This window comes from Protomyctophum bolini, assembly GCF_963924005.1.
Source record: "Protomyctophum bolini genome assembly, chromosome: 18".
NCBI classification, from domain to species: Eukaryota; Metazoa; Chordata; class Actinopteri; order Myctophiformes; family Myctophidae; genus Protomyctophum; species Protomyctophum bolini.
The window spans coordinates 26112572-26126563 of record NC_137879.1 but is presented as its reverse complement, the minus strand read 5'-3'; the positions used below and the strand labels follow the sequence as shown (position 1 = coordinate 26126563).

Sequence of the window (13992 nt, the reverse complement as noted above, 5' to 3'; positions counted from 1 at the left end):
CTGCAGGACAACAGGGAGGGAGGACTTCACGCGTGAGGTAAAGACTCGCCGGAGTCTTGAGGCCGGGGCCGTTTTGCGTGCCTCGAGTAAACATCGGCATTCACACCATAATTGTAACTCAATTTCAGACTCCCCTGAGTTCAGCCGGAGTATCAGAGTCAATCTGGGTCAGAGTGGGGCGTAATTGAATTGTACAAGCCTCCCGTGTCAACAGCAACAACTCACACTGTTGACACGGCAACAAATAAACAACAACACTTGCAACAGGTTTTCATTTACTGCCGTGTTTTTGCTTGTGTTTATGGGTGGGGTAAAGACGAAGTAGGTTATCAAAAGGCTTCAAAGTCTAAGTAGTGGTGTGAACTGTGAACTTGTTTAAGGACGTCACGGAACACTGCTCTGGCCTATGTGTATACCCACATGAGCCACCACTGTTGGCCTAATAAAGCCAAACAATCATCTGCGCATATAAAGTCAAATGACTGGTGTTGCTTTATCAAGGCGCAGAGGTGGGATGGGTGCTTGGGGCGGGTGACTGGGTGGTGTGTGTGTGTGTGTGTGTGTGTGTGTGTGTGTGTGTGTGTGTGTGTGTGTGTGTGTGTGTGTGTGTGGACAGAGTGTGTGTGATTGAGTGCTCAGTAGGGAGATGGCAGTCGCGCTCACTCTGCCACCCAGCAGACCACGGCCAGCTCTCCCTGCCTCATTTGCAAAGCAATCCCATTCGCCTCTACTGGCTCAGTGTATCTTTTTGTCATTCTCAGTGTCCAGCCTCCATTTGTATTGTTTGCTGAAATGGCAGAGTGTGCAGAATGGAAGGGTGGTTGGAGGGGCGGGGGGGGGGGGGGTTAGGTCCGAGGAGAACAGAGTGCATCTTCACCTCCACTTCACACACACACAGTCACACACACAGGCCTCACTCTCTCCCCGCCTGACTAATGTGGCCTGACACTCGTACATCACCCGTAAATTGGCCAAATGAATTAACCACGGCCTCTGCTTAGCGTTACAGGCTTTAAATGGATTTTCTCCCCTCCAGGTCTGCCCAATAATTGCATTTATCCATCTTGTTGAAGCAAGGTTTACACACTCGCTAACATCATGCCAATCCCTAGCTACATTTTCTGCTCTGGTGGCGAGAGCATGGGAGATTTGTCATTGGATCACAGCGGCTAATTCAAACAACAGTTAGCTTGATGACTCCGCCGTATGTCAATGTCTGACTTCTTGGTGGGAAGGACCTTTACTTTCGGAGCTAAAAGGGGCCCCCCTTCTATCTCTGTATAGCTGTACTCCTACACCTTTCTGCCCCCACCTCCCGCATTCTGAAATCAACTGAGCCTTGCAAAACTTCAGTATCAATCATCCCATCCTCTGGGTTGACACCGCAAACACCCATGGAAGACAAGTAAATAAGACCTGCGAGTCCACAAGTGAAAGCACGCACAGCCGCACAACACACACACACACACACACACACACACACACACACACACACACACACACACACACACACACACACACACACACAGAGGCAACAGCTAGCAGAGCCGTGAACACCAGCGCCAGTGGGGGTCATCTCCGCACTTGTGAATGTTTGAAGAGTAGTGCATTAGACACTCAGGGGCCCAGAGGACAATTCAGCTATGTAAACATGCAGGGACTTCCTTCCCCGGGCTGCAGCGGGCCCTGCACTGAGACAAGCCACTGTTTAAACAGCACACACAGCATTCCTCTGCCTGGGCCCTGGCCAGCTGCTGTTGCATCTACAGAGCAGGCCTGCCTGCCCGCCTGTCTGTCTGTCTGTCTGTGTGGAGACAAGCCTTATGACACACCAAGGGTCATCCAGAAAGACAAATAAGAGGCCGTTACAAACAAACAACTAGACTCGACCGCTAAAACACGGCACAGGCATAAACAGGCTTCAACATCCACCAGCGGACCCCCTAACAGTCAGCCGACGACAGCAGTTGATGTGTTTGGTCAATCGAAACTCGTCGACAGTGCTGATTCTGACAAAGGGTTCCTGTCCGGAAATCTTACTACTTGACGCCACCAGTTATGCCAAAGTTGGGACACTTATCTTTATGGATATTTGAAATACGCCAAGTGAGACGGCAAATAAAGATAAGGTGGCAGTAAAGCCGCGATAAGGAGTCTCCCGGTTCTAAAGGGCACCATGACGCGGCTCACATGACACTGCCGTACAGCCCGCCCACGCACGACAACAACACTGGCATGCACTGCTGCATGGTGACATCAGTCAACACTGGTGATATCATTATTAAAATATACACCAAATTAGTATTCCCATAATTATATATTCTCCCGGACGCAGTTCTTGTGTTCACTACCGATCTGCATGGAAGTCTGTCGAATGACCTCCCATTCAGACAGGAAATCAGTGATAATGCACTGTGATCACCATGGCGGTTTTAGCCATGGACCCGTCGCAGTTACCGACAAAGTAAACCACACAGGTGATTATTTCAGCCGATCAATTTGTGGTTTTGGTGGCGGGGGGGGGGGGGGGGGGGGGGGGTTAGGGGGGCGTAATGACTAGATTACATTGTTTTCTGTCTAAGCAGTGCCGAGGTCCCCACTGAGCTCTCGGTTCGTTTGTTACGTCTGTCAGCGTTCCCCTCCGGCGTGGCGCTAGAGGCAACACGTCTCACCTCGGGACAGTTGTCCAAACAAGACGCTCAATTCACTCCGATCCCCAGGGGAGGAAAGGTGATTGGCAATTCACTCAGTGGTGGGAGTCAATTTGTTCACTTTTGGAATTGACCCCGAACACTGTTGACGTGCCGCTCCACTCAATGAAGGGGTGGAATGAATACTCTGTTAAGCACCACATGTAACACCCAAACCATGAAATCCATCCAAGTTGTTGTTGTTTTTCCCCCCAATCAATACCAGGTTTAACATAATATACACATACCTATATGTATGCTCTATTTTTGAATGAAGACAATGTGCCACTAAAAGTGACACTTCTTTCCCTCAAAATGTAAGTTTTGGAAGCCAAGACTGTACTTATGCAGTTCTAAGATAGCATGGTTTCTGTTACCATGCACTAGGGGGGACGAAGGGATGCCACATGTGACAAGACTACTCACATGAAATGTTATCTAGTCCTGTGCACAAATTGACATCTGTCTCTTCTTAAGAGCTGCATTATTATTTTGTGTAAATAGGTTTCTAGCAGCTGGTTTGAGAGCTAACATGGGGAATTTGGTCTTAATCTGTTTTAAACTGGAATTGGTGCGCCAACTGGGGGAAAGAAAATCTCTGGCTATTCGACGTTTTGTGTCCGTGTAAAAAGGCTTACGTTTCATTCATTAGCTTTGTTTAAAAAAAAGAAATGCACATACAGTAATCTTGCCAACATTTTGTTCCAAATCCTACCATAATCCACAGATTAGTAGATGAACTCATTTCTGCACAGACTCTAAAAGCGCCGTCACCTTTCCAGCAGTTATGAATCCACCACCTTTAGCAGCAAACAAGCTGCAGACTATCGCCTCATTAGTGTGTTCTTCCTCCATGGCTGATGAGTGTGTGCACACGCACGCGTGTGCACACACACACACACACACACACACACACACACACACGTGCACAGTACGTAGAGCTTATCCTGCAACAATTAAAAGTTTAATTAGGAGATTAAATATACATGGACTGGAGTTATATCACCTTTAACTCCTTAATTATGTGTTAAACGCACACAAAGAGCCTTGTTCCCATCTGAGCCATTTTGCATAGATTATCTTAATACAGAGATCCCCTCGACTAAATTAGGACTGTGCAAGATTGTAAACAAGCTGTCCAAAAACATATATTAGTAAAGAAAATCACATTCATATGAGAGCTAAAACCTCAAAAATGTTAACAAGATTTCTAAACATACGCAACACTATGTGACACATTGCAGATTGGCCATTTTTGCCACGTGGCACCATCGTACGACAAATTATAAAATAGGGCGGCAAAAGTGGTCAAATGAGCTGAGGTAATGCAAGGAATATGACTTTGTTTAAACATTCTTCACGTATTCTAGCCGTGCTAACAAAGAACATTTAAATACTGTAACTATGAAAGAGATTCTTCTATGGTGGAATGTTCCAGATCCTTCTGGTTACAGCGTTCCTAGATGTGGGCCAGCACACTGGCACACCGCTAGTCATTAGCTGCACACTATCATTTAGAGCTGTGATGGCCTTAAAGCACGTACACACAACACAACACACACCTCCAGCTATCGGCTGTCATAAAAAAAAGGGTTGAGAGAGGAGAAGCTCCTGGCAAAAAAAAGCAGCACTGTTGCACTTTGACCCTGCCCAAACACACTCTACAATCTAAACAACGCGGGCCAGCACAGCCAGAATTCCTCCGGTGTCGTGCGGCCCTCTCACCCAGAGTTTGTTAAGGTCAACTTTCTGATGACGAGGCAGAGGGGGAACGTGGAGGGAACCACCATGGTGGTATGAGAAGGGCTGATTGGTTAAGCAGCAGAAGCCGTTGGCCTACTTCTAGAACGAAAAGGAGCAGCATTTAGCTTTAATTAATATCAGTTATTTTCTGCAAGTAACATCATTGTACGGTGGACTATAAATTAGGCTTCACGTGACATTGCCTGTTCTTCCAGCAGGGCAATAAACTGGCCCCCACACGTTTCCCTCTCAGTGGTTGTCTTTTTGTTTTGTGTTTTAAGGAAGATAAATGTGCCGCCCAGGGCTACTATTGTTTGGACACCTAACCAGGAACTGTCGCTGCTCTCATTGCCCCGGCATTAACAGCAATTATGCAGCCTATTCAGCCCGCCTTTGTGTAACCCCCCTCCCACACACACACACAGAGTTTTGGACAAATTTCCCGCTGCACAACCCCCCCCCCCCCCCCCCCCTGTCCAGTCCGCACCCGCCCAGTGCATTCCCTCCCACTCTGCTGGAGAAGACGGCGGACTGCTGGAGGACTAGGAGCCCATTATGAATGGGCTTAAAGAAATATGAAGATGATGATGAAGAAGAAGAACAACCTCAATCCATCTTCTTAATGCAACATTTAGTGAATTATCTTGCTAAAACCTGTGATTAAATATATCAAATCAACAGAGCAAGTTAATTTATAAATATTCCCACGAATCAACTTAAATTATTCATAGTGGATGAATATGTCCGATTGTTCCAAGGTGACATTTCCACATTTCCCCAACGATGCCCCCGTCTGATAAACCTTACTCATAACGAGCTGCTTAAATCCAAACATGCGATCAATAGTCGCCTCAACGTTTATCTTTTAAGCTGTGCGCAATGTAATAATTCAAATCCGCCGTGACCACGTCGCTCAATGTTATCGCTTATCTCTCAAAAAACTTGCACTTCATTCCAAATCGCCATAATCTGCACATTATTGACGCTGTGGGTCCAGTCTATTGGCTGGTGACGTGAGAGGAAAACGCAGCCTAGCTACCAGCCCCTGCTGCTGTGCCAGCATGTGCATTTTTATCAAGGGCCACTTAAGCCTGAGTTGCATGTGGGTGTCCCGCACTGAAAATAGACGATCTACAAGCTCACAACATGGCGCACTGCGATCTGTTGCAAGCTTGTAGATAAGCTAATTTTGGTGTGGGACACTGGTGTGCAACTAAGTATAAATACGGCTTTAAAGGTGATGAATGGAACAACTATGCAGAGCTGCAGTAACTTCCCTTTGCAATTCAGGAAGGAGAGAAAAAAAGGCTTGTTATTCGTAAGGACTTTCAAATGTGGGGACTGGGGAGTGGGGTTGGGCTGGATTCACGTTAAACTCTTCAAAGACTGTGAAGACTGTGAAGACAAAAAAAACACCTTATGATTCAAAACTGCAAAGTTCATGTGCCTTATCTTTGAATGAACATAATTGAAAATAATTAAATTAAACTTAACCAAAGTCGATACACTGCGCTTTTAATTGATTACATCAAAAGCACTAATGGGTTGTGCAAATGCATTAGGTAAAAATGCATCTGGCGCCTATATGCAAAAAGATACACACGTGTGTGCACGAACACAGACACGCACACATCCAGGAAATAATTTGATTTCCATGTTTCAGGGTGCCCCAAGTCCGTTGGGCCTGCTGCAGAACTAGCCTATATTTAACAGATGACAAAAGTTGCATTCCAGATGTACAGTACCATCTTTGTGTTGAGCTCTATGGGAAGGGGGGACATGGGGGAGGGGTGTGTATATGGGGGTTGGGGGGGCACCCGTGCACAGCTGCTAAGCTAATGCAGTTTTTTTCCCCTCCTTACACAGACAGTGCAGTGCGGTGGTTCACTGACCCAGGAGGAAAGCCAGTCCAGGGGAAGGTGAAAGTGTATTCACAGAAACTCAGAACTACTGGCTTTTACCAGTCGCACTTCGGACAAAACATTCACAGCCATCGTGCTATGCCTTGTCAAAAATAACATAGCTGTTGCATTCAACAAACAAAACTAAATCTAGATACCGCAATGGAGTTACGACACAAAGAACAATGGCCTCTGTGATTTAATTAATGTGGAGTGAAAGAAGCAGAAAAGGCCCAGCGTCTAGCCGGAGGTTGAATGTGCAGCTAAACGCTAGCTACACCCAAACCCAGCTCAGCCTCCCACCAGGGAACTACTACTCCCATCACACTAGTTAAATATCTAATTAGAAACACGCCCACAAACGTGATGGACTCGTATAGTATTTTATTTCTCGCGCGCTCGTGTTGCTGTTTAAAACAGCATAACGGATCACGGGGTCTCTGTGAGCGTTCACACATCCCAGCATGCCAACATCATCACACAATGAAGCTCTGCTCACGAGAGGAAGAAAAAAATATATACATCTCTGTAAATATTTACTGCGTAAATCTTTTCCATTCATTCACTAGGCGCTAACAAAACCTTACTGTACTGCCCCCCCCTCCCTCTCTCTCTCTCACACTCACTCTCTCTCTCTCTCACCACCCCCCACCCCCCTTCCCCTACATCTGCGATTCATTGACTTTACAATTTACCACATGTCGAGATGGGAGAGGTCGAGCCTCTATCTGAATCATGGCACAAATATGCGAGTGATTTATTGTTTTAAAAACCCTGGGCCGATTTAGCGCAACTCCACTTTTCCTGAGCATTACTCCCATTGGCAGACCATGAACAATTACAGTTCGGACTAATTAAGCTCCGAGAATGTGCTGCGCGCCGCTAATGTCTAGCAGGCCCCAATTTTTGTTTAATGGTGCCAAACTTTACCCGACTCACATGCACACCCCCCTCCCCAACTTAACTCCCTCAAATCCAAAACAGATTGCACTTTTTTTTATAGCTGTTTATCGAGTAAAAGAAAAATAGAGACTTTTTCTTTCCCTTCTCCCTGCATGGGATGAGAGAAACAGCAATGGAAGGAGGAGAGGAGACGACTGCTTCCACCACCATACTTTGTAAACAAAAGTGATTTGCAAGACAAAGGGAGCGCAACCTCCCAAGTAAATTCGGAGCGCATTTCGCGGGGAGAGGCACAAAATGTGACCGCGTTGCGCCACAAACCCCCCGCGGACACCAATTAGGCCCCATTAACATGTAAAGCCAATTTGATAAGGTGCGGGTTCCTATCCCCTTAAATCCGCATTAGAACTATCTTTCCCTAGCTCAGTCTGCACCCAGAATCCATTTAGATTGCGGAACACACATAATCCATATGATATACCATTGTTATGCTTATGCTCTTAACGTGTTTAAAGAGATACTGTCTGTGTCAATTAGACGATGTGGGCCCAGAGCTCAGTGTGAATGTGAGCACAAAGGAAGGTGGTGTTACACTCACACTGCTAGACAAATTCTGCAGCTACAGCACAATGGATGTTCATTTCCTTAATCTTGTCATAAAATCCACCATTTCTCTCTCTCACACACAGTCACACAGACACACACACACACAGACACACACACACACACACACACACACACACACACACACAAACACACACACACACACACACACACACCTCAAAAAGAGTCAGCTATCGTACATGAAAGTGACATTATTTTTTAACATAGTGGATCGCTCATAACAGGAGAAACACTGGCCAAAAAAATACAACTCGCACAAAGAGAGGAAGAGGGAGAAAACGCTATTGTTTAAAGAGCACAATGCCTTCCGACAGCGTTGTTGTTAAAATAAAATGGCCATGGGTTTTACACAGTACAGTCAGTGGATGCTGGGTGTTTTGGGAGCCATCTACACAGTACAGTCAGTGGATGCTAGGTGTTTTGGGAGCCATCTCTACACAGTACAGTCAGTGGATGCTGGGTGTTTTGGGAGCCATCTCTACACAGTACAGTCAGTGGATGCTGGGGTTTTTGGGAGCCGTCTACACAGTACAGTCAGTGGATGCTGGGTGTTTTGGGAGCCATCTCTACACAGTACAGTCAGTGGATGCTGGGGTTTTTGGGAGCCGTCTACACAGAACAGTCAGTGGATGCTGGGTGTTGCGCTCATCCACCGGCCACCCCCTACCCTCACCCCACCCCCCTTTTTGTTCTTTTTTAAACTACTCGTAATTATACGTCGAAACTCAAAACCTCTGCCAAAAGTCTGCAGGCCTGGGGAATTATGGGGCCAGGGGTGGCGTCAAATATCTTAACATTCATAAGTCCGAAAGGCAGTAAATAAAGCCGGTGGATTTACGGCCCTGCAGCCCCGATGCCAGAGAGCTGGCCGCCCCCGGAGCCCCTTCTCTCTCTCTCTCTCTCTCTCCCTCCTGTCTCCCATCTCCCCAGACCTGTTGAGGTGTGATGTTAGCCCACAGCAACCGGAGTTAACCCGTCGCCTTTCCCACAAGCCCCAGGTTAGCAATGGCAGAAAACAAGAGGAGAGAAGTGAGAGAATGAGAGACACAGAGAGAGAGATAGAAGGAATGGGGAGATAAGGAATGAGTGAGAACCAGAAAGTGAACCCGGGGTGAGCTAGTCAGACCACCACGCCAATTCAACCTGTTCCCAGTGATCCAGCAGGCCTTTGTGCAAGGTTTAGACATAGGAGACGAGGGCAGGAGGGCTTTTAAATCCCGGGCACAGCGTCACGTCAAATTGCTAAATGATACTAAATTGTGAGCCTCCTCGGACTTAGGTGGTAGGAAAAACTAATTCTCACTTGTTATGGCTCCCAGAGGTCAGACAAATTATGGTAACTGCCACACGGAGGATTTTCTTTTTCACCCCCTCAAGTCATGCAATAACAAAGATTTCAGGAAACACGGTAAAACGTCCACATAGATCAGGATCACGACCAGCTAAGTGAAAAAAATAAAATTAATTTGAATTTCGTCCCTTGGAGATACCCTGTATATTTGATACAATGCTAAAAGACATGCCAAAACATAAAATTAATCAATAATCATTAAATAAATTACTGATACAAGATTACAAAAATGTAATTCTAAATAAAAAAATACAAGAACCTAAAGCTTGGAATACTAATCGTACAATAATAATGCAGCATCAGCCAAACCGGCAACAAAAAGCTGGAGAAAAAAAAGGTAAAATAAATAAATAACTGAAGGGAAAAGCAGCCGATTTCAAAGCCCTCCTCTACAAGAAAGAGAAAGTCATTTCTTCTCATTGGAACAATTCTACCAGTCATATTCAGTAGCCCTTGTGATGCGTTAGGGAGCAAAGACAGCTAATCAATGTCCAGGTGAATTATTTATGCTAGCTTTAAGTCTAATACATTTATATTACAGCGACCACTGACTTCAAAGGCCTGATGGCTGGACACATGGGGTGCCAAAGACGGTGGGAGCCAGTCAGAACACTGCAAGCTCAAGAGGAAGAGCCCTGCTCTCCCGAGCTCAAAATTAAAGTGCATCTGTGAAGCTACAAAAAATAAGGGCTGTTGTTTCATATTATAAACAATGCTTCATTTCAGATCATACTGTCGGGGTCCTTGCTTTGGAGGTTACCGTGAAAAATACCACACAACTCGATGTGGGCTATTATATTTGCTGCTGGCATTACCCGTGAACACCATTAAAGATAGCGGCGTCAAAAGGCACCCATGTGATATAATAGCGTACGGTCACAGTGGTGCACTAAACAGAAAACAAAGACCAGAGAATTAAATTTCATTTCTGAATTAACAAAAAAGACCTGTGCCAGGGGTGGATTTGGGGATAGCGAAGGTCAGCATTTGTCTCACCGCAGCAGTGCACCATGCAGTGATAGTACATCACTCACTGCACATGTTAAGTGCTGCATAAGCACGCAGCAAGAAAACCTCACGAAGAACTTGCACTGGACACACAGTCGCGAGGTGATCTCAAAAAGGAAAACTAGAAAGCCCCAACCATTCAAACAAGCGAGTGTGTTCGTGGAAATCCATGTGTCACTGTGAATGTGCGCATATGTCAGTGCTGATGAGAATAATGAGTGACTAATCCAACATACCAGCTGGTACCCTTTAACAAGGCTTCCCTGAGTAATAGAGAAAGGATGGCAAAATGTCCTTGTTCATGCATATGCTGGGAAAAGACACACAATGAACTTAAAACTAAAAAATGAACCCAGAGGCATGGCAAAGGAACCCTTGCACGTTGCACGTTGTGTCTTTTTACATGGGAATCGATGTGATTGTACTGAATTCAAAAGGCAGAGATTGCGCGTGAGACAAAAGAGCGTGTTATGTGTCACACAGTTATGCAGTATATTTTGAAGGTGTGCACAGCACACACACACACACAAATTGAAGAAACAAATATCAGTTTCATCAGGGGTGGGTGGGTAGTGGTGTTGGTGTGTGTGTGTGTGTGTGTGTGTGTGTGTGTGTGTGTGGGTTGGTTGGACGATGATCGTATTTCCTAATGCGTGGTCTTTGCCTTAACCTTGTAAAAGGAGATGACAGGTCCTAAAGCGGAGACTTGTAATTGCAACCATTTAAAAAAAAAAAAAAAAAAAAGAGGGTAAAAATACTCGTGCTTGAGAAAATTATGCTGTTTAAGGATTTGCCATCACCCAGTGGGACTGCTGAGGTGCTGAGCAAATGAGTAAGTGCGCATAATTACAGCAGAACCGATTGCGTCTAAACATGAATTTATTTATAAATAAGGCTTTATATTACACATGCTTTTTTTCCCCTCCAAGGCAATGGATTCCTCTTTAGAAGCAGATAATGCCGATACAATCCTAATGTTACACTATAATTTCCATTCTATAAATTTCCATTCTATAAATTAATAATAGTATACATATATAATTACCTATCCATGGGGGGAAATGTTTCATACACAAAATTCTGTGTGCATGCTTTGAAACTGTGTCAAATTTTGACACACACACTTACATAATGTCATAATACATTTTGACACATGCAAATTACTTCAATGAGCTAATTAGCATATTGATTTTTATTATTATTGTAACACTGACACTGCTTTTGTGAGATTCCTTTACAATGCTTACAATAGCCAGTGTCATTAGAAAGCCTTGGTGAATGACGGCATGCATTTGAGCTATTGAGTAAAATAAATGCATTTAGATGAGGTTGTTAAAATAAACTCAAGCCAGAGGGTTAAAAAAAACCACACAAATAGCTTGTAATAATATAAGTCTGCAGAAAACACGAACAAAATAAATTATAGTAATAACAACGTGAATAATATTAATAATGGCTACTGTTTGTTTAAATATTACATGTTGAATTTATTCTATAATTTTATTTTAATTGTGTCAAAACGATAATAAAAGTCAAATTGATTTTTTATTTTATTTTTTCTTTCATCTGCACATGTATGCCAGCAAAATAAAAATATTTTTCCTAGTGCAGTGAGAGGGATGGGAAAGGAAACCACCAGCAGTCTACACAGCCAGCCTGCATGCGTGCATGCATGCATTACTGTACATGACACGCAGCGGTGCAGGGGGGCATGCATTTCATGCAGGCGGGCATGATGCATGCCATTCCAACTACACTCTCTTCATAAGGAGTTGCGAAACTTGGATGTCTGCGTTTTCTTTTTTAACTCTTGCAGCCGTGCAGGGACACTTTCCACGCGCGTGTGTGTGTGTGTGTGTGTGTGTGTGTGTCGAGTGTTTACATACATTTAGGTTGTAAATAAATAAATCAACTTACTGTGCGTGCTGTGGGTGACAGTGATCCATTGGGGAGGTAGGGGCTTGTGAGATCGGGGATCATTATAAACGGGTAGCCGGGGTACGGTGGGCTCTTGAACAGCCCTCCACCATCTTGCCTTTTCGCAGCTAACATGGCGGTGGGGGGGAGACAGAAAAGAAAGTAAACTTTTACAAGTGCCTTGGAAACTTTTTTTTTAATGCATAATCCAGAGGGTTACAAAAAAAATCCAACATATAATGCCACGATGTGAGGAAAAAAATGTCTTTAGGAGTCATGAGTGAACAACAAATAAAAGCAGGAACTCACCCTCCTCTAAACTTTCTCTCGTTTTGTCTCGGAAAGTTTCAGATCTAGGCGGAGGCCGTCTTTCCGCCTTGAAATGCAATGAAACACAGGGATTGCGTTACAATGTAGCAGTGTTGACAAGGATCACAACTTTGCTCTCATGTTGGCGTTGCTTCCAACGTTTTACGCAAAGCCGCTTTTTAACAAAAAAAGCCTTAAAAAGCGGGGAAGAGAGCCTCTAAAAAAAAGACCCAGTAGCGGACGATCGATCCCCCCGGATCCCGGCTTCTCTCTCTCGCTCTGCACTTCCAGAGGGAGAACACCAAAAACTTACCTCTGAATCCGACGAGCTGTTTTGATTTGTTTCCGTTTCGTTTACGAGCGACGACTTGACGTCCGCTAAATCCCTTTCTGCCGAGGAGTTCTCGGAGATCTTCTCCTCCTGTTCCCCTTCGTCTTTGAAGGAGATCATCTCGTCGTTGGCACCCAGGTCATCCCCTCCACCGCCGTTCAGCTGCGGCATTTTCCCCTACCAGCAGCAGCAACAGCAGCAGCAGCAGCAAAGCAACCACCAAAAAACAACAACCCCTCAACTAAAAGTTTTGTAGAGAACCCTTGATCACCGCGCTGATCTAGAATCTCCAGTTTTTTAAGAGAAAAAAAAAAGTTTAAGGGTCTGTATTATTTGGCGTTTCCCAAGCACTGGTGGTTGGTTTAATAACAAAAAAAACACCTCACAAAAAAAGAGAAAAGAGGGGGAATATCTTGGCAGGAAAAAGACCGGAGACGGAGCTTGAAGCAGCTCGGATGGAGTGGAGTTGAAGTTGGTCGGAGTGGGTTTTCAGTTCAAAGGCGGCGCTGATTGACAGATAGATAGAGAGAGAGAAGAGGGGATGGAAATAGAGAGAGTCTGGATTCGGGATTATTGACAGGGAGAGAGAGAAACACACGCACGCACACACACTCTCCCATACACACACAAGAAACTAATGAGATTCAAACAGGGAGGGACTTGAAGTGACGTTTTCATAAATAGGAGAGAGAGAGAGAGAGAGAGAGAGAGAGGGGGGGGAGAGAGAGCGCGAGAGAGGGGAGGGATGGCGAGAGAGAGAGAGAGAGAGAGAGAGAGAGCGGAGGGAGCGCGCGAGAGAGAGAGAGAGAGAGACGGGCGGACGAAGTAACTGCGGTGGAAAAGCAAAAGTGAAGGGAAAGGAAAGAGAAAAAGAAGGGGAATTAGTTTTTGTGGGGGAAGCAGCACAGTGAATGCAATAGCAAGAGCAAGAGAGGAGTTATTTGCAAAAAAGGGGGAAAAAGTGGATTTAACGCATCATATGGGCGGTCTCCAATAAAAATACATGCAGAGTCCTTCCCTTAGGGGGCTGCTGCGTTTTAACCTGTTTTATGTGGCATTCTCGACTACAACAATTAACCATGCATTTATTGGTGTAGCCATTTTTCAGATTTATGTTCTCCCGTATCTTTTTTTCAGCTGTGATATTATTATTATTATTATTATTATTATTAATAATACTTGTTCTCTTTTAATATTTATTTTCATAGTTTCAAT

General features: G+C 44.8%; 1 protein-coding gene across 14 annotated transcripts in view; it reads right to left on the bottom strand.

Annotated features, from left to right (window-relative positions):
• The window catches only part of tcf7l2 (transcription factor 7 like 2), a 117184-nt gene extending 103795 nt beyond the window's left edge, over positions 1-13389 (bottom strand). For all 14 annotated transcript variants that reach the window (XM_080788825.1, XM_080788831.1, XM_080788835.1 and 11 more), the window contains exons 1-3: positions 12760-13389; positions 12447-12513; positions 12138-12265 (exon numbers count right to left, since the gene is read on the bottom strand). In XM_080788825.1, the coding sequence (XP_080644951.1) occupies positions 12138-12265; positions 12447-12513; positions 12760-12948 (384 nt within the window). In that variant the 5' untranslated portion in view covers positions 12949-13389. The remainder of the gene's footprint in view (positions 1-12137; positions 12266-12446; positions 12514-12759) is intronic.
• Positions 13390-13992: the final 603 nt, after the last annotated feature.